This window comes from Physeter macrocephalus, chromosome 10 (genome assembly GCF_002837175.3).
Source record: "Physeter macrocephalus isolate SW-GA chromosome 10, ASM283717v5, whole genome shotgun sequence".
In the NCBI taxonomy this organism is placed as follows: domain Eukaryota; kingdom Metazoa; phylum Chordata; class Mammalia; order Artiodactyla; family Physeteridae; genus Physeter; species Physeter macrocephalus.
The window spans coordinates 2,826,130-2,843,837 of NC_041223.1; the positions used below are offsets into that span (position 1 = coordinate 2,826,130).

General features: G+C 46.8%; 1 protein-coding gene and 1 long non-coding RNA gene across 3 annotated transcripts in view; both read left to right on the forward strand.

Annotated features, from left to right (window-relative positions):
- The window catches only part of LOC102976596 (uncharacterized), a 5,755-nt gene extending 2,090 nt beyond the window's left edge, over positions 1 to 3,665 (forward strand). The window contains exon 3 of the long non-coding RNA XR_002891577.3: positions 2,032 to 3,665. This is a non-coding gene — a long non-coding RNA (uncharacterized lncRNA). The remainder of the gene's footprint in view (positions 1 to 2,031) is intronic.
- Positions 3,666 to 4,765: 1,100 nt separating this feature from the next.
- MPC1 (mitochondrial pyruvate carrier 1) lies at positions 4,766 to 16,257 on the forward strand. Of its 2 annotated transcripts, XM_055087404.1 has the most exons (5): positions 4,766 to 4,952; positions 6,189 to 6,192; positions 14,536 to 14,632; positions 15,264 to 15,396; positions 15,721 to 16,257. In XM_055087404.1, exons 1-5 carry the CDS (start codon positions 4,882 to 4,884, stop codon positions 15,743 to 15,745), a joined length of 330 nt encoding a protein of 109 aa, XP_054943379.1. In that variant the 5' UTR covers positions 4,766 to 4,881; the 3' UTR covers positions 15,746 to 16,257. The 2 variants fall into 2 exon arrangements, with proteins under 2 accessions (XP_054943379.1, XP_023978482.2); XM_024122714.3 differs by lacking the exons at positions 4,766 to 4,952; positions 6,189 to 6,192 and adding an exon at positions 12,121 to 12,263.
- Positions 16,258 to 17,708: the final 1,451 nt, after the last annotated feature.

Genomic DNA, 17,708 nt, shown 5'->3' on the forward strand with positions numbered 1-17,708 from the left:
GCCGCTCCGCGGCACGTGGGATCCTCCCGGACCGGGGCACGAACCCATGTCCCCTGCATCGGCAGGCGGACTCTCAACCACTGCGCCACCAGGGAAGCCCCCAAAATCTCCCATTCTGTGGTGTATCTATCTTTTTGTTTTTCCTTGACAGTCATGAACTCACAGAATCGCATGCATGTTTCCATCGTCTGTAGTCATTCTTTTCAATACTCAGCCTGTCTGTGTTTAGCCAGGGGGAGCCCCTCCAAGGACGGCTTCCTGTTCTGTCAATACAACACCGACTGTCTTCAAGAGCGTCCTCACAGAGGTAGAATTTCAGGTCAGTGTTAGCTGGAGATGAGAGAGGACTTCCCAGGCCCCTGGAACCACTACCCCAGGGCCCCTCACAGGGCTCAGGGCCAGCTCCGCCTGCAGGCTCCTACCACCAGCTAAGCTTGGGTCAGAGCTGGGAGCTACCCCTTGGGTGGACCTGGTTTTCCCCCAACCTGGTTCTCCGCATACACAGAACCAAATGATCATGCAGGAGAAGCAGAGATGAGGGCCCCGCGAGCTCTGACCCCTCTGACCTTCCTCCAAGGACAGAAATCCACACAGATAACCTCTCTCCACCTTTGTCCTTCAGGAGAGTAAATAATGCTCAGAGGATTAAAGGGTGGTGCAAGGTACAACCTCTCCCTAATAAAAAATAAATAAAAACAAACAACCCAGTAGCAAAAGACAGGAGGGCAGGCGGGAGCCCAGGCCCTTCCCAAGGGGGACGCAGGGAAGGAGAACTGGACATTTATTTCCTAAGGGGATGCAGGGAAGTGGAACTCTACTGTTGACAGTGTCAGGCTTTGCACAGACATCATTCCTTTTAATTCTAACAAAAACTCAGCAACGTGTATGATGTGATACTTATTGGTTCCACTTTATAGATTAGAAAACTGAGGCCTGGGGGGTTTGAATAACTTGCCAGCTAAAGAGTGGGAGCATCCGCCTGATTGCAAGGCCTGAGTTCCTCACCGTGCCCTGGCTCGGAGGGCTGGAAGGCAGGAACCCGGACGCTGGACCCGACGGACGGGCAGCCCATGAGATGCTCCTTCCGAAAGGGCTTCATGGTTAAGGAAGTTTGGGAAATGCTACGTAGAAATAAGCTTCTTTTATGCTCTCATTCACGGGAGCTTAGTAAAGGTTCTCCCGGAAGAGCTGCAGAAAAAAATCGCCTTGTCTGATTCAAATAAGTTTTTGAATACATTTGACCTAGAAAACTGCCCTCACCATTTCCCCCCTAAAAACTCCAGAGGACACAGGAGTTGGGGAAAGCTGCCCGTATCCACAGTGTGTGAAGCCTGTTTCCCCGTGACCAGCAGCCAGCGACTGTGGGTGACACCCGGGCACCTTGGGATGATTCAGCTCCTCTCACCTTTTAGTGGATGGGTTCTGTCCATTGGTGATTGCCTGCGTCACACATGTCCACAGGAAGGGCAAAACAGTGATGTTTCTATTTTCTTTATTCCTTTGCCATTTATTCACTAGCAAATGACTGAATCGCTAGGCAGAGAGAAGATTCCTGGCTTGTGAGAGTTTGTGATTTCCCTGACCTCAGTGCTAGAACGGTGACCTGGGAGGAATCTAATTATCCAAGCCCTGGGGGCAGCGCAGCGGATTAATTTCAGGCCAGACAGGAAGAGCTAACTTGGCTAAGATATTATGCCTTCAGATTCGAAAAGGTACTTTGGCTTTTGAATTTAAGTGTCATGGCTCTCGTCGAAGTCCGGGAGTTCACTGGTTTACTCTAAGCTAACCAAACTGACCGTGCCTGCCTAACCAGAACCCAAGAAAGGCAGGTGTCGGGACAAAAGAAAACCGTGCAGAAGGAGAAAAACAATACCTCTGTACATTTATGACACTTTTATCATCCACTGGGTATTTCCTCAGATGTTTCCTCTTTTCATCATAACAGATTATGATCTGTGACCTGTGGAATTCAGTGTGTCAGCTCATAATTAGACCTACCGTTTAATTTTTTTTTTCTATTTTGATACTTAGGTGAGAAAATACAGCTTGTTTATACCATATGGAAGCTCTTCTACTGTACGAGGCATCACAGAGCTGCGTGCCGTGAAGCTCTCCACGGGACACCCAGCCAGGGGACATCCCCGCCCTTCTACAGCCCAAGCACCGCCGTTGCACACACTGTATGTAAACACAGTCCGTACAAAGAGAGCTGGCCACGCGGGTGCTCTGACCCCGGGGCCAGCCTCCCTCCAACCTCTGACTTCAGTAATCTGTCAAAGCTCACAGTTTGCTCCTCAGTCAACACGGAAGCTCTGAGTGCGGCCTCGGCGGTGACTGCCTTTCCTGGACTTGGATGGGCGTGCCAGTTCCCACTCACTGCTAGGCCTTTGCAGTCACTTTCGCAAACCTGGGATTCAAAGTAGCCAGTGATGTTTGCATCTTCACCTTCCATACTCTGTCCGTGCAGGGACCACGGAGGGTTGGGCCTCTCTGAAGCTTTAGGATAATGTAACTGGGTTTCTTATCTACTGTTCTGTTTTCTGATACATTGGACCATACCGCCTGCTCCATGTTTAAAGTAGCAAAGATACTATTAACTTGAAAGTCCTCTTTCTCCCAACACTTGAAATAGTGGAGAAAGTAGGGCTCTCAGAGTAAGAGAACTGGGTTCAGATCCCAGGTTAGCTACTTAGTAGGACATTTATATATTCCTTTATCCAGTATATTCCTATGCTTAAATACTCCAGTTGACATTCCTCCACACGATGGGAAACCAATGGAAAGCTCAAAGGCCCAGCTGAGGCCCAAATGGGAAAGCTGAGTCTTCGAGGCCGGCCGAGAGAGGACAGCAGTAATTGGGACAGGTGACCTCAGCAGCCTTTCTCCAAGTGTTGTCACTTGACAATGAGGCTCAGGGCTCCACTCTGGACCTCCTGAGGCTTTGAGGTTGGGGGGGGTCTTCTGACAGCTCAGGTTTCAGAACCACTGCTCATGAGGGAAAGAAAAATATTAGGGGATAAGCCTGAACCACTGAGATCCAGGAGCCCCTTCTCACATGGCAGGGGGCAGACACAGTTTGGTTTTATTTAAAAAGCCATTCAGTTTCCTTACACCCACCTTCTGTGTTGATGTGAGGAGGAGAAATTACATTTGAAAAGTGCCTCTTGGGACTTCCCTGGTGGCGCAGTGGTTAAGAATCCGCCTGCCAACGCAGGGGACACAGGTTCGAGCCCTGGTCCGGGAAGATCCCACGTGCCGCAGAGCAACTAAGCCCGTGCGCCACAACTACTGAGCCCGCGTGCCACAACTACTGCAGCCCGCGTGCCTAGAGCCTGTGCTCCGCAACGAGAAGCCACCGCAATGAGAAGCCCACGCACCGCAACGAAGAGGAGCCCTGCTCGCCGGAACAAGAGAAAGCCCGCGCGCAGCAACGAAGTCCCAACACGGCCAAAAATAAATAAATAAATAAAGTGCCTCTTGGTCCACAAATGGGAGGTATTAATAATATTATGAATAATAAAGACCGCTTTGGTCCTTCTAGGTCGTACATTCCTATCTCCACCATAAAGCACCAGTGGAATCTAACGGCCTTCCTGGTGTTATTATGGGATCGCAACATTGTGTATTAAGATATACTTTCACAGAAGATCAAGGTTAGGTGTGACCCGTAGACATCCTAACAGGAAATAAATCTGATTCAATGAAACGATTGCTATTTCGTTTCTTCTTTAATGCTTTTTATTTTGAATAGATAGCATATGTTCATTGTACAAGCTTCAAAAGGAACAAGAGTATACAGTGAAGTTTCCCTCCATCCCTCACCCCCTTAGCCCTCCTTAGAGGTAGCCACTAACATTTCTCCTCTATCTTTGGAGACAAACTTATACGTTCTTTGTCCCTATGTACAAATGACTGGCATACTTCACACAGGATTCTGCACCTTGATTTTTTTCCCTATAAATTGTAAAGATCTTTCCATATCAGCACACATAGTTCCCTTATTCTTTTAAACTACCGTACAGTATTCGATGATGGAATGGATGCACCACGATTTATTTGACTCTGTCCCTTTGGTGGATATGTAACTCATTTCCAATCCTTCCATATTAAAAAATAATGGTGTTTATATTCCAATTGAAGTCCTTGCTAGAGATGCCCGAGGGTCTCTGCCCCCGTGCTCTCATCAGGGGCATTTTAGATGACTCAGCCGTCTAGTTTTGGCCAGTGTAAAACATTTACAATAAACAAAACCAAAACAAAGCCCTGAACGGCCGGGACCTCCCACGTCTCCCTCTCCACGAGGTGCGCCCCACACGTGGCGCTGCGGTTCCCGCGCTGGTCCCGAGCTAGCGGACCTGCTCTCCGGCACGTGCAGCGGCAACTGCGGACGCAGCCCGCGCGCCGCTGCTGCGCTCCTCCCGGCGCCCACCTCCGTTCTGGAGCCTGCGGGCCCGGGCGGCCGCGGGGGCTCGCGGACGCTGCAAAGGCCCACGAGATGCGGACGGCGGGGACAGTCCCGCGCGCCCTCTGACAGTCATCTGCCCGCCCGGAGCGCGCCAGCGCGGGTGCCTGGCAACCGCCAGCCAATCGCCGCCGGGCCCCGGCCGTTTTACGGCAGCAGGCCTCGCCCCCACGCGCAGCCGAGGGGCGGGGAGGAGGTGTGCGACGAGCGCGAGCCAATCCGTGCCGCCGCCTCCCGCCCTGCGCCTTCCCATTGGCCCAGAGCCAGGCGGCGGGCCGCGACCGTATGGTGGGGCCGAGCTGTCGTGAGGCACGCCGGCGGGCGGGTGCGGTGTCCGCGCTGTCCGCTCCGCCGGGTGTCATTGGGCTCCGAGGCGCGGCGCCGAGGGCACCGCGGGCGGCTTGGTGTCCGGCACGGGCATGGCGGGCGCGCTGGTGCGGAAGGCGGCGGACTATGTCCGGAGCAAGGACTTCCGGGACTACCTCATGAGGTGACGAGTCCCCGGGGTCGGATCCGCCGAGGGGTCCGGGGTGCGGAGCCGACGCCGCCGGGACGAGGGGCCGCGAGGGTGCGGGCAGCGGGGCGGGGATTCCGGGGCGGCGGGGCGGGGGGTTGCGGACAGCGGGGTTGGGGCTCCTGGCCGCGGGGCGGGAGTCCAGGCAGCCGGGCGGGGTCCCGGGGTAGTGGCGCAGGGGGCTCCGGACAGTGGGGCAGCGGGGCGGGCCGGAGCCCCGGCGGGGGGACCCCCACCCCGGCGCGGGCGGGCGCCGAGAGCGGGCCCGGTCCGGCGAGTGGGGCCGGGGCTCCGGCTTGCTGCACCTGCTCGGCAGGTGTGTGCCCAGGTGTGCGGCGGACCTGTCCCGGGCGCGGGCTGGGAGGGCGCGTCCTGGCATCGCTCGGTGGAAGGTGAGCCGCAGGTGCTCCTTTTCCGCGACAAGGGCACTGAGCCCTCCGGGTCGACCTCGCCCTTCGGATTTCGCAGCTTCAGGACGTCAAGCGTGGGACGGAATCAAATGTAGCATACGAATATTCTGCCAACCAAGGGCATACTTTTTAATATTTTGCTTTCCATTAAGTCTTTATTTTCAATGAGAAAGAAAGGGTAGTGGCGGGATGAAAAGCCTGAAGACACTTCCTATATTTTATTTTATTTTTTGGCTTTGCCGCTCGGCAGGCGGGATCCTAATCCCCCGCCCCCCAGGGACCACCTGCGCCCCCTGCATTGGAAGCGCTAGTCTTAACCAGTGGACCTCCAGGGAAGTCCCACTTTCTGTATTTTATTTTTGCCTGTAATCTTGAGATGCCTGCTTTTTATTTCATTTATTTAATATAATTTAAAAACCGTTTTATATAGTTTATTTAGGTGTATACATTTTAGTTTTTCTTTGTGTGATTTTTTTTAAATCTAGGTGTCGGGCTGCAGTATTTTTCAACAGGTTAGTGTAGTAAAGAGGTAAAGTGATGACAGCTGAGGAGAAATAACTATCCATAGGGTACAGTATGAAGGCAGCTTCATTTTACCAGTAAAAAAAAAAAAAGATTAATTTTTTTAAATTCTGAATTTTATTGCAAATACTGTTTGCTTGTAATTTTAAAGGGCAGTAGGGTAAGAAAAATAATTGTCTGCCACGTGGTAAATTTGGAAACAGAAGCTTCACTCTTGACTTTCCAAAAATGAACTTTCTGTACTTGCAAAGGACCATGATTAATTAGGATAGATGTTTAGTACTGTGGAGCGGAGTATTTATCAGATGAATGTGCTGGGATATCTGAGGAAAATAGTCATGGGAGGCTGTGTTCTTAGTCCCTGCAGTTAAGTTTCTCTATGACTTCAAATATTACCTTAGGTTTTTACTAATGTTTCTCCTTTGTAGGAGCCTTCCTAATAGTTAAGTACAGCTAAGGATAAAACTGTATGACATAATTAAGAATAAAGTCTTATCCATATTAGAAATATGCTGATGGTTACCTAACGTTCTATGACACAGGAAGAATTTGTAAAATGTATGAATTTTCAAGGAAGAGAGTTAGCCCCGCTTTTCTAAATTTATGTTTTTTTTACTAGACAGGTGTCTGTGAGCCAGGTATTTCAATTGAATACTTTGATATATGGTCTAACCTTTTTTCAAAGATTAAGTTCATGTAGCTTTAATGTTTACGTGCCTTTTCTAGTATTGCTTTAATTGTATTAAGCTCTTACTAAATGAGGAAAAAAAGAGAATTGCAGCGTCCAGGAAAGTGCTGCCAGGTAGGACACCCAGCTAGGATTCCGAAGAATGACTTCTAGCCAAGGGATCCCCAGCAGTCAATCCCAGTGGACTTTTGTTACCCTGTCTGTGAAATGGGTTTAATGACAGTGCCCTGTCTGGTTGGGTTGTTGAGAAAATTAAACCAGATGAGGGATGTGAAAATACTTGGAAACCCCAAATCACTACGTATTTCTATTATATCTTGCTATTTTTGTAGCAGAAACATTTAAAAAAGTGTACTGTTATGGGAAGAGTTAAAATCTTAAGTGTGAGTGTTACTGAACAGAACTTGAGTCTGTGCAGCCGACACACAGCAAAGCCAGTCTCCTGACACTGCGTGTGGGGAAGGGAAGTGCAGCGCTTACTGCAGGGCGCCTGCCAACCAAGGAGGGGCAGCTCACGCTCAAGAGAAGCAGACTCCCAGATGGCTTTCAGGGAGGGGTTTTAAAGACACATTAGGAGTGAGGGTTGCAGGGTGCGTGATCAGTTTGTGCACTTTCTTCTGACTGGTAGTTGGTGAGGTAACAGGGTGATGTTTGGGGAATCTTAATGTCAACCTTCTGGTTCCAGCTAGGCTGAAGGCTACTTCTTGTGGTGGGAATGTAGTGACCACCCTCCACCTGGGCGGGAGCCTTAGTTCCTGCAGAACAACTCGAAGATATGTGTTAGATTGATACGTATATCCCTTCAGGAGGAGCTAGGACTCTGTTTTATCGCTGAACTATTGTTTAAGCTATCATTACTTTTATTGCTTAACTGCTTTTCCTTCTTCCTGCGTTCCCTCACTTCCCTCTTTAGCAACTGCTTGAGTCCGCCCTTGGGAACTTGGGGAAGGCCTGGGTGACTAAAGCCTTTTTCTACAACAAGAAACCGGGGACACAGAGGGGCTTTTGTACTCAGGAAGGCCCTGCAGGGTCCTGCTCAGTTTCATGAGGCGTAAAGCTCTGCGATTTTGACTTGGAAATACTTCTGTGGACTGAACAGATGAAGTGACATGTCCGACTGGCCTTGTTTTCCCTGCTGCTCTTGGCATGATTGAGAGCAGAGCAGTGATTGAGTGAGTGGGCTGACATCAAAACGCTCAGCAGAAGCTCTTTTATTAGCTTTTTCTCCAGAAAGGAATCACTTCTTCCCAGCATTTGTTAGAGGAACGTTTCCCCTGTTTGTTCTTCTATCTAGTCTTCTTGCTTACAGCCCCTGCTTTGCTTTTGCAAATAAATAAAGCCATAAGAAGACAATTTCATATTCTCTTCCAATCAGAGACGGGGCCCTGTGCCTTCTCCCCTTGTCAATCATTTGCACTCCTGAACGACTCAAGCTCTCTAGTGTTCTTTTTACAGCCTGCCGAAGGGGTGTAGAGGTTTTCCAAACTAAAGCTGCTCTAGAATTTTAAAAGTCATTTTATTAACAACGTAGTTGAAGTTTTTAGCAAAAATTTAAAGTCATATTTTACATAGATTATAACCTCCTGTCAATTACATTTTATGGATAAGACTGAAATGTCTTTCTTACTAAAGTGAATTTCCAAGTGTATTTTTAAATGTTGATTTTTTTTTTTTTCATCGAGGAACAGGAGTTAGAAGAACAGGCTCTAACCAAATTCCAAGTGTATTTTTTTTTTTTTTTCCAAGTGTATTTTTAAATGTTGATTTTTTTTTTTTTTTTCATCGAGGAACAGGAGTTAGAAGAACAGGCTCTAACCAAAGGCAGTGTGTGGACTTTGATTGGATCTGATATGGGAAAAAACAGCTATAAACGGCATTACCGGGACAACCGGGGCATTTAAATTGGGTCTTAGTATTAAAATATTAAGCGATTATTGACAGTTTTTGTTGGATGTGATGGCAGTATTATTACACCTATAGGTGATGAGTTTGAGTGATGGGTTAGAATCCCAGCCTTTTTGCTTTCCAGCTCTGTAGTCTTGGACACACTGCTTAGTGTTGGTGCTTTGGTAGCTGTTTGACGACACAGCATAGTGCTGTGTGTATTACAAAAGTAAATGTTCTCTTTTTATTGTTATCGATGTTCCGTGTTTAATCCCTGGGTTCCTGGCGCTCCTTTTGATGCTTTCCATCTTGCCTTTCGCTGATTTCTTCTTACTTACTTTAATGAAAATCTTGAATCAAGAACTTCCTGGATCACTATTATCGTTTTGTTTTGTTTTGTTTTTTTAAATAAACTATTTCCTCACATACGTTATTGGTGGAGTAAAAGAAGATAGCTCTCTCTTTTTTGCTCTTCTCTTATTCTCCCTCCTGAATTTTGGTTAAGAAAAATAAATTAGAATGATCAACTAAGTTTTGAGGTAGGATGTATGTTCTAGTGACTGAGTCAGTCAAGGTCTGTGTATATTTAATCCTAGAGATTTACTCCCCTCCCTCAGAGAAGTGAACGGATGTATATGTGCACATATGTATTAGGATGTATGTGCAAAGAATGTTTTCTTAGGTAGAACCTAGATCACGAGTATTTGAAAATCAGTTAATCAGTCATCATGCTCTTGTAAATCCGAAGTGAGTCGGCTGTTTGCAGTGAGTTTTCTGTAGTTAATAAGGTTATCTATTCTAAGTTATTTTAACTTCTTAGTTTCCAGGAGAGCTTTAAGAATTTATATTTACTACCCAAGTGAGAAGTTGCAGTGGAAAACAGGGAGTCTTTCACAAGTTATAGGATATTAGAGCTGGAATGGACCTCAGACATCAGATAGTCCAACACTTCACTTGCCATATGGAAAACCTGAGATCCAAACCAAGCGGAAAAGTTGAGACCCTCTGGACGCCAAACCTGTGAAGCCAAAACAGGAATGTCGGTTAAGATTGAAAGGGAAATGGTTATGCACAAAAATGGTTTTGAAAAGAAGGTTTCAGGTGCTTTCTTTGCACCTACTTTTCCTGTGTCTGCCTCCCTTCTCTGCCATGCTGCTTGCGTACCCGCCCCTGGCCTTACTTCCCTGCCATGTAAATGACCTTCAGAAAGTTACCGAGGCTGAAGGTGTTGAAGCAGAACTGGCCACAGGAATCTCTTTTCTGCCGTCCAGTTTAGTTTTGACCATCTAAATACAGTTGAATATCACACATTCTGATTGTTAAAACTCTCTCTCATTTTAACTCGAACTAGAAAATCAGGTAAAAGTTGCTGAGCATAAATGAAATGGTGGTGAGCATTTTCAGCCTATAAGAGAATTGCAGTCTAGAATATCTCCAGGCCTTACCCCGCTCTGAGTAGTGATATAAACAGACTATGCTGGGCTGTCGCTTAGATCCTTTTAGTACTGTGTAAGCAAGTTATAAATTACCTCTAAATTACAGTACTTTCAGAGAAAGCTAACAGTTACTGTCAGTAATTTTAGGAAAGGAAGAAACAGCTTGGCAAGGCCGAGAAGACATTAAGAAAATAAAAATGAGCTTAGAAGAAACCTGGAGCCAAACAGACAGTATTCCAAAATCAAGGAGGAAAAGAGGATAAGGTTTATTCAGGGCAGTCGTCCTCCTTTGTCTCCTCACCCGGTTTTTCCTGCACAAGAATTCAAGGTCTTCGGTGAACCAGGAAAACCCTTGTGCGTTTTGAGTTTGTTTTAAGCTTCACTGAAATAAAATAAAGGCAACATACCAAATAAAGCGAAAGTCGAGGGTATTTTCCACACAGATTTAACATTATCGTCCCCCAGCTGCAGTTTGTGTTGCTTATAAGTTTATCTTTCTTTGGAACGGAAACTCATACATACTAGGAAGCTTTTCTTTTCTAGTTTGGCTCTGCACAAATATGCTTTTCAGATTTTTTGACTGAGCAGTTGATGCATGTTTTGGACAGTTCTGACACAGGATTAAGGGATGTTGAGGTGTGGCTTTTTGTATTTCCCAGGGATATTTAGAATAAATTTATTCTCAGATTGGCTTATCGTCATTAAACCACTATTAAAGTGATGTGATCAACATTATTTTTGTGGTCACTTTCACATAGGACTTTCGGATTGAGCAGGGTCTGACGGCAGAAGTTAATTCCTCCTTCACATTCCTTTATAATCTGCCTGTTGTAAAATAGGGTAGAATTTGAACTATTGTACAACTCAAGGAAAGGGTGCTGAATTGAAAACTAAATTATCTCCGAGTTGACAATTTAGATTTTAAGAAATACATCTTTTAAAATATTTTTGTAGGAAAAGAAATGTGCCGTTGGTAATTTATAGATAAATAAAAGGCCTGTGTTCAGATCCTGAACAAAGGAGAGGGACACCACAGGTGACTTTAGTCCATAAACTCCTGGATCCTGCCCTCTGACCTGATAAGGGAATCACCCTCTCTGCTGTCCAAACACTGTGCTCAGCTTGGACTTGCTGTGAAATACAATCTGGGCAACGTAATTTGTTACCGCAGTTGAAACATAATCTATTAAAACAATGCACTTAACATTGAAAGAGGGACTCTTTCTAGGCTGTCCCTATTTCATAACAGAACCTATTTGAAGTATATTAGCATATAGTCAACAGACGCTCGCATGCTGGAGATTAGAACCTCCTCAACCCCTCCATCAAAACAACTAGGGGAACTGTTTGGACATGACAGTGTGTATAGAGGATTTTATCATTTTATTTCAGTAATTCTTTCAGGAGCTGCACTTTTAAGAGTTTGCCTTATCAGAACAATTAAGCTCTATCCTGAAAAGAAGAATTGCCATCTCAGAAGTCGACGTATTTCTGAATGGTATTAATTTTAACATTCAGGAAAACAATTCACTTAACATTAGAAGATTCTTCATTCATTCAGCAAACATTTTTTGAGTGCCTTGTGAATTCTGGGCACCACTGGGGCCAGAGTTTCAGCTCTGAACGGAATATGGAATTACACGCCTATTTTTAGGAGCTCACATTCTGGTGAGAGCCTGTTAGTAAGTAAGAGTGGAGAGCCCGTTGCTGGTAGAATTCTGCAGCATCTTCTCTCCGACTTGTCGTCTGCAGAGAAAGGCCCCCTGTAAGCCCGTGCGGTCCAGTCTGAGAGCCCCAAGCCCCCGGCGGCAGGGGGGCTCACGGAGGGCGTGGCCAGTCCAAGCTGAGCTCTGCAGCGGCGGCGACACCCGCCGATCTCGGAGCCTCTGTGCCGAAAAGGAATGTAGAATACCTCATCACTAGGTTGTTACTGATTGCGTGTTCAAATTAAAATATTTAGAAATGTTGGAATAAATAATAAAATTAACTCCTGTTGTTTTTCACTTTTGTTAGCATGACTTCTAGAAATTTTTAAATTTCATGTGACTCCTGTTCGTGACTTTCATTATATTCCTGTTGGATAGCTCCACTCTTAAGGATTAAGTTTACGCTTCATAAAATTAAGGTTTACTTTCATGAGGTCAAAGTTATTGACCTAATATCACTAGATCTTCTCAAGAAAAAAAAAGAATATGTGCTGCTAGTGTTGTAGTTCTGTTACTGAAACTTGAATACACGTATGAGGTTAAAGTAACCGAAATCTTTCAAAGCATCTGATCTTTTTTTTTTTTTTTTCCCCGCATGTCTCTCCTGTCTGAACCTCGGTGACTCCTCACAAAATAGTACGGTAAGAACCTGTCGCTACTTCATATCAGGCTTCTGCAGACTTTCTGCATTAACAGAGTATGGACAGGAGACAGCCATCATGCCACATCCTTGTGGGTCCCGGGCTAAGGGCGCCTCCAGTGACCCCTTGGTCCTCCAGTTCCACTCTGGACACTAACTTCTCTGCAGGACCAGTGCATTGACTGATGAATATCTGACAGAGCACAGACCAAACATGTATTCCAGAAAAGGGAAGTGAGAACTAGAATCTTGTACTCGATAGAAAAGATGTATTATTAACTTTCTATGGTTAGATATTTTAGTAACTAGTGTTGAAATTATCTTTACCTTTTTTTGTTCTTTTTATGAAATATCTCTTAAGTATATCTCAATGCTTATAATCACAAGTGTATATATAGCCCTTAACTTGCAGAACTCTGCTTCATATAACCCGACACTCACCACAGTAAAACTCTGAATGCTGTCTTGCGACCAGAAGTCCCCCGGGCTGCCTCAGGTTTCAGATTTATGCTGCGGCCTCTTACTACTTGGCCGCAGCTGTGAGCGCAGACGCCTGGCATGGCCGAGCCCCTCAGGGCCGCCCTGAGTGTGGTCATAATGCGGGGACCTGGGGGCCACCGGGCAGAGTGGAGCAGAGCAGTGGAAAGTGATTAAACAGCCAAGCGATGGGAATAGACTGACGCGGTCATAAAAAGGAGGAGAGGAACATCACTGGAGGAAGAGAGAGCTGAAAGTGAAGGGACACAAAGGAAAGGACAGGAAGGGAAACAAGCAGGTAGGTGAGGAGGGATAGATACTCCATCACCAGAGGTCTGGAGGATGAGGAAGGAGGAAAATGGCCAGGCTTCATCGAGGTACAAGAAACATTAAAGTTTCAGCAATGAGTAGCTGAGACAAAATCCAGTCTGAAAGCAAGAGGACTAAATAGCCACCCCAGAACCTCAAAGATTCTTTATACCAACTGTGCCTGAGGTACAGCGTCCATAACTCGGATGTGAGATTCTGCAGTACTCACCGTGCTGGCAGTAGAACAGCTCTGACAGTTCTATAGCTATTTAAGGCAGAGGCCTCATGCTTACATTAAACACGTTATGTAAACGTTTCAAAATATTCTTAGATCATGACAAAGGTAATTCTCACTTATTTTTCTTGCATTTCCTTGTTTCTCATTCTTACAAGGTTTTTGGATTTTAACGACTCTTGGTCAGTATTAGAAGTGCAGGTCTAGAAAAGTATTTTGCAGTCTCCGTTTATCTTAAATGCTCTGACAGGCAGAAATAAAGCACTGCTTAATGTTCTGATAACTGAAAAGGGTCTTTACCCAACAGTGTGTGGTTTCCTTCATATTTTATTTCATTTTTTGTTTTTCACTTATTTTTCTGGCCGTGCTGCACGGCTTTCGGGATCTTAGTTCCCCAGCCAGGGATGGAACCCGGGCCATGGCAGTGAAAGTGCCAAGTCCTAACCATTGGACCTCCAGGGAATTCCCTCCTTCATGTTTTAAAGCATTATTGGCAAATTGTACATAAATAAGACAATTTTTAATCTAATGGGGAAAGCCCCTGGCCTTGTTTCAACCTCAGAAGTTAAATTAAATTGGATATTTTGCTACTGTTCGATGTGGACAGCTTAATTCTGGTACCCTGGGATGGCCGCGGTTGTGCATGAGAAGCTCTTGATCCATTTCTTAAATATAGGCCGTTCCTATTACTTCAAAATTAATTTCCAGTTTAATTTCTCATTCTCTGGGGGTCTGAGTGTAGATGTTTAGGTTCTCTGATCTTCATATAGCTCATATGAGCTGAAAAGCAATTCTTCCCTTATTAAGTTACTTTCTTCAGAAAAAGTATCCAGCTTAGGGTCTGCATTTTAAGAGCTGTTGACAAATATCTTAATGAAAATTTGAAAAAAGTTTGATAGATTTAAACGTTACATTACAGAGAATGGTTGTAACAGGTTTAAGTTGTAGCAAGAGTGACTTGTGTAAGAAGTTAATCTCATTCGAAAATTCTCTAAACGGGACAGTCTGAGATTACTTAGCTGTGATCTGGAAGTTGGTAGGGACCCTGGTAGAGTGCCTGATCCCTTCTGGTTTGGGGCTCTCACCTTGTGAGAGCTGCTGATTCATAGGCACATACTTGCACAACGGAACGCCTGCATGGTAACCGTCCCCAGTTAACCGCACATTTCACGTTACTGTTTAAGAGAAGTTGTAGCTGTTCACCCCGCTCCGTCTTGACTTTTCCCTTCTTTCTCTCCTCATTTTTTAACAGCACTTTTGGGGCCCAGTAGCCAACTGGGGTCTTCCCATTGCCGCCATCAATGACATGAAAAAGTCTCCAGAGATTATCAGTGGGCGGATGACATTCGGTAAGGATGCAGATTTGAATAATTGGGAGGATTTTTATACATAAAATTACAGCGTGATACAGCTCCTGCTCACATGTCAGGTTTGTAGCACCAGACACTGCAGTCACTATTAGACAGTAACGTAAAGCGCCTGACGTCATTGATGGGTGTCACTCCTCATGGTAAGGGAGGAAAGGGGTTACTGTAGTTGGAAGTGTTCATTAAGGTCCTGTTTGCCTTTCAGATGTAGCACCCCTAGTTAAATAAAGAGTGTGTCCTCTTGAACTTTATTTGGAGAAAGGATCTTTAAGTTTACTTGAAATCCTGATGTTTGAACATAAAACTTGTTGAGGGGATTAAGTAGCAGTTCTTTCAGATAAGGGACTATAAACCACTCTAGGGGACAGAACAGGAGGTTAGAACTGACGTCAGCTTACTGACGTTATGTTCCTTAACTGTTTAAGTAATAAGTAACAGAATACCTGACAGTGGTGCAAACCATCTGATGAGTTTCCCGGTTCACGGAAGCATTTAAGCAGTGACTTTTATCACCTGTAAAGGTTTTAGCAGAAGAGGTTCTTTCTTTGAGGCAGTTGAGCCCCGTCAGCCCTCAGTTGGAGGCTGTAAGTCGCTGTTTGCGTGTTCCTGGCAGCTCTCTGCTGTTACTCCCTGACGTTCATGAGATTCGCCTACAAGGTGCAGCCCCGGAACTGGCTTCTGTTCGCCTGCCACGCCACAAACGAAGTGGCCCAGCTCATCCAGGGGGGACGGCTGCTCCGGCACGAGTAAGTGGGTCCCGCTGACGCTTTGTGTTCTGAGGGGCTGGGGAGGCCTGTGTCGTGGGGCGGGGTGTGACTGCGCGCAGCTGGGGAGACTTGATGCAGAGCAGGAATCCGCTGAGAATTTAAAACGGGGGCTGCGCCGTTGAGACGGTGCAATGCGAATTCACTTATTAAACGTGAAACTTGGCACGAAATAGGGTATTACTGTTCTTATGACATCGTGACTTGAAATGCATGTTGAGGTAAAGGTGTCTTCTTAAAGCCCTCCAAGGCCTTCCAGGCTGGCGGCGAAGTTTTGTTTCTCATTGAATTTGTGCTTCTTCCCAGGATGTCTAAAAAGGCCTCCGCATAACAATGGCAAATGAAGAACCGGCTTTTCGAAGGGGTGGCATTGCCAGCTGCTGCTGTGAGTCACAGATTCCACCATAATGAATAGTCTTGCTAAGAAAAATACGCGGAATGCTATTTTTACTACCCAGACTATTTTTCTAGAAATAGCAGGGAGTTCCTAAACCTACTCTCTGCTGCCTTACAAGTACTGAATATTTTACTTCTCTTCAGAAAGAGTAGCTCAAATATGCAATCAATTTAATAATTCCCAGTGATGGTTGTATCTGCAGTAATAGGTATATTATCTGTTAGAATTTACTTAATGAAAAACTGAAGAGAACAAAATTTGTCGCCATCAGCATTGACGTGCTCAGAAATCGTGACCTTTCTTTTAATGACCATGAGACAGCTGACAGCTGGCCACATACCTAAACTCACATTGCCAGTGTTTGAGAAGGTATTTGTACTTCCATGCGGTGTGTATATTGAAATGCTGTAAATTAACGGCAATAAATGATTTAAATATTTGTCAAACGAGCATCATTAAATACCTTGTTACGTTTGTTAAGAAACCGAAGGACTATATCCCTGAAAGGTCAATTACAGGTGAAAAGTGGAACTCCTTGAAAATGATTAAGATGGCTAGGGAAGTGACAAGCTGGGGGCCCCTTTCGGGAAAGCATCCGCATTCCCAGCTACTCATAATGCGCTCTTTCAATGGGCAGACATTAGAAAAGGCACCCAAGCACTGCACCTAAAAACTGCCCCCAGCTAGCTGACTGCAGGCTGCCCGGAAGTGTCCTGGGCTCGAGTTTCCACCCCGCGAGGCAGGTCAGCTAACGTCTGTGCTGTTTCCAGGGGAGCCGTGGGGCCTGCAGGCCCACAGCACGTGTCGACGGCCTGGGGGCCAGCGCCGCGCTGGGAGGGGAGGCTGACCTCTGGGCAGGGAGCCAGCTCTGCAGGGCGGGTGTGGAGCTGCTCCGGGGAGTGGGACCGGAGGACCGAGAGCGGCACATCACGCAGTTAGCTGGAGTTTTTCAACCTTCACGGTGAACGTGAGCACGATTTCCCATCTTCTGGCAGTAATGGATGAGGGCGGCGGGCGCAGAGCTGACGGCGGCGGGTCTGTACCCCAGCACCACCTCAGCTAGCCTGTTCCCTCGGAATCATTTCTGTCACTTTTTCTTTCCTGCAAAGGCGTTACACAGCTTTCGGAGCACTTTCGGATGCGTTCTTTGAGCCACACGCAGCCTGTGAAGCTGGACTGGTGCCGCTTCCACATGGGGGACAAGGGGGTGTGCGTGGTGGTGCCTCCGGACGCGCGGCTGCGTCTGCGTCTGCCCCGCCCCCCGCCCCCGGGGCTGGGGGTGGAGAGCTGGGAGCAGGCCGGCCTCCCTCCCTCCGGCTCGTTCCTCCACCGCCCGCTGGAGCTGAGAGTGGTTAAAAGCAGCTGGCGGTAAGAGCCGAGATGGGTTTAATTCAGTTCAAACCCTGCGGCCTGCTTAATCTGTCATACAAGGAATATAACTTGTAAGAAATTCAAACTGTACAGATGCATATAAAGGAGCCACCGCAGGCTCGTGCCTTTCTTCCTGTCCCGTCTGTCCGGAGTCACCACTGTTCGTTTTTGTGGTTTTGGATCTTCCGCTTCCCTTTTCACCTTGGGAAACTCGTCCTACCTACCTGTCTGTAGTGCTAAGTGAGGGGCAGGGGTAGCCCGCGGGTGTCAGCCGGGCTGGAAACAGACGCCGCCCCAGGGCCCGGGAGAGATGCCGCCCCAGGGCCCGGAGAGATGCTGCAGAGATATGGGAGCAGGAGAGGCCCCGATAACGTCAGTCAGCAGTCTGCTTCCCTGAGCTGCTCTCACACCCGGTGAGGAAATCGGGCAGAGGCCAGCAAGGTCACTAATGCTCTGAATGAACACGGATGAGCAGCGCGTGTGCACGGGCAGAAGGTGTGCGGGGAAGGGGTCCCGTGGGAGCCGC

What these genes read in the sequence shown, in the direction of transcription:
- MPC1 (XM_055087404.1), top strand. Translation starts at nt 4,882, where the DNA reads ATGGCGGGCGCGCTGGTGCGGAAGGCGGCGGACTATGTCCGGAGCAAG. An exon ending in CAGTGGGCGGATGACATTCG is followed by an intron (nt 14,633 to 15,263) that starts GTAAGGATGCAG and finishes TGTTCCTGGCAG; the next exon opens with CTCTCTGCTGTTACTCCCTG. An exon ending in GGACGGCTGCTCCGGCACGA is followed by an intron (nt 15,397 to 15,720) that starts GTAAGTGGGTCC and finishes GCTTCTTCCCAG; the next exon opens with GATGTCTAAAAAGGCCTCCG.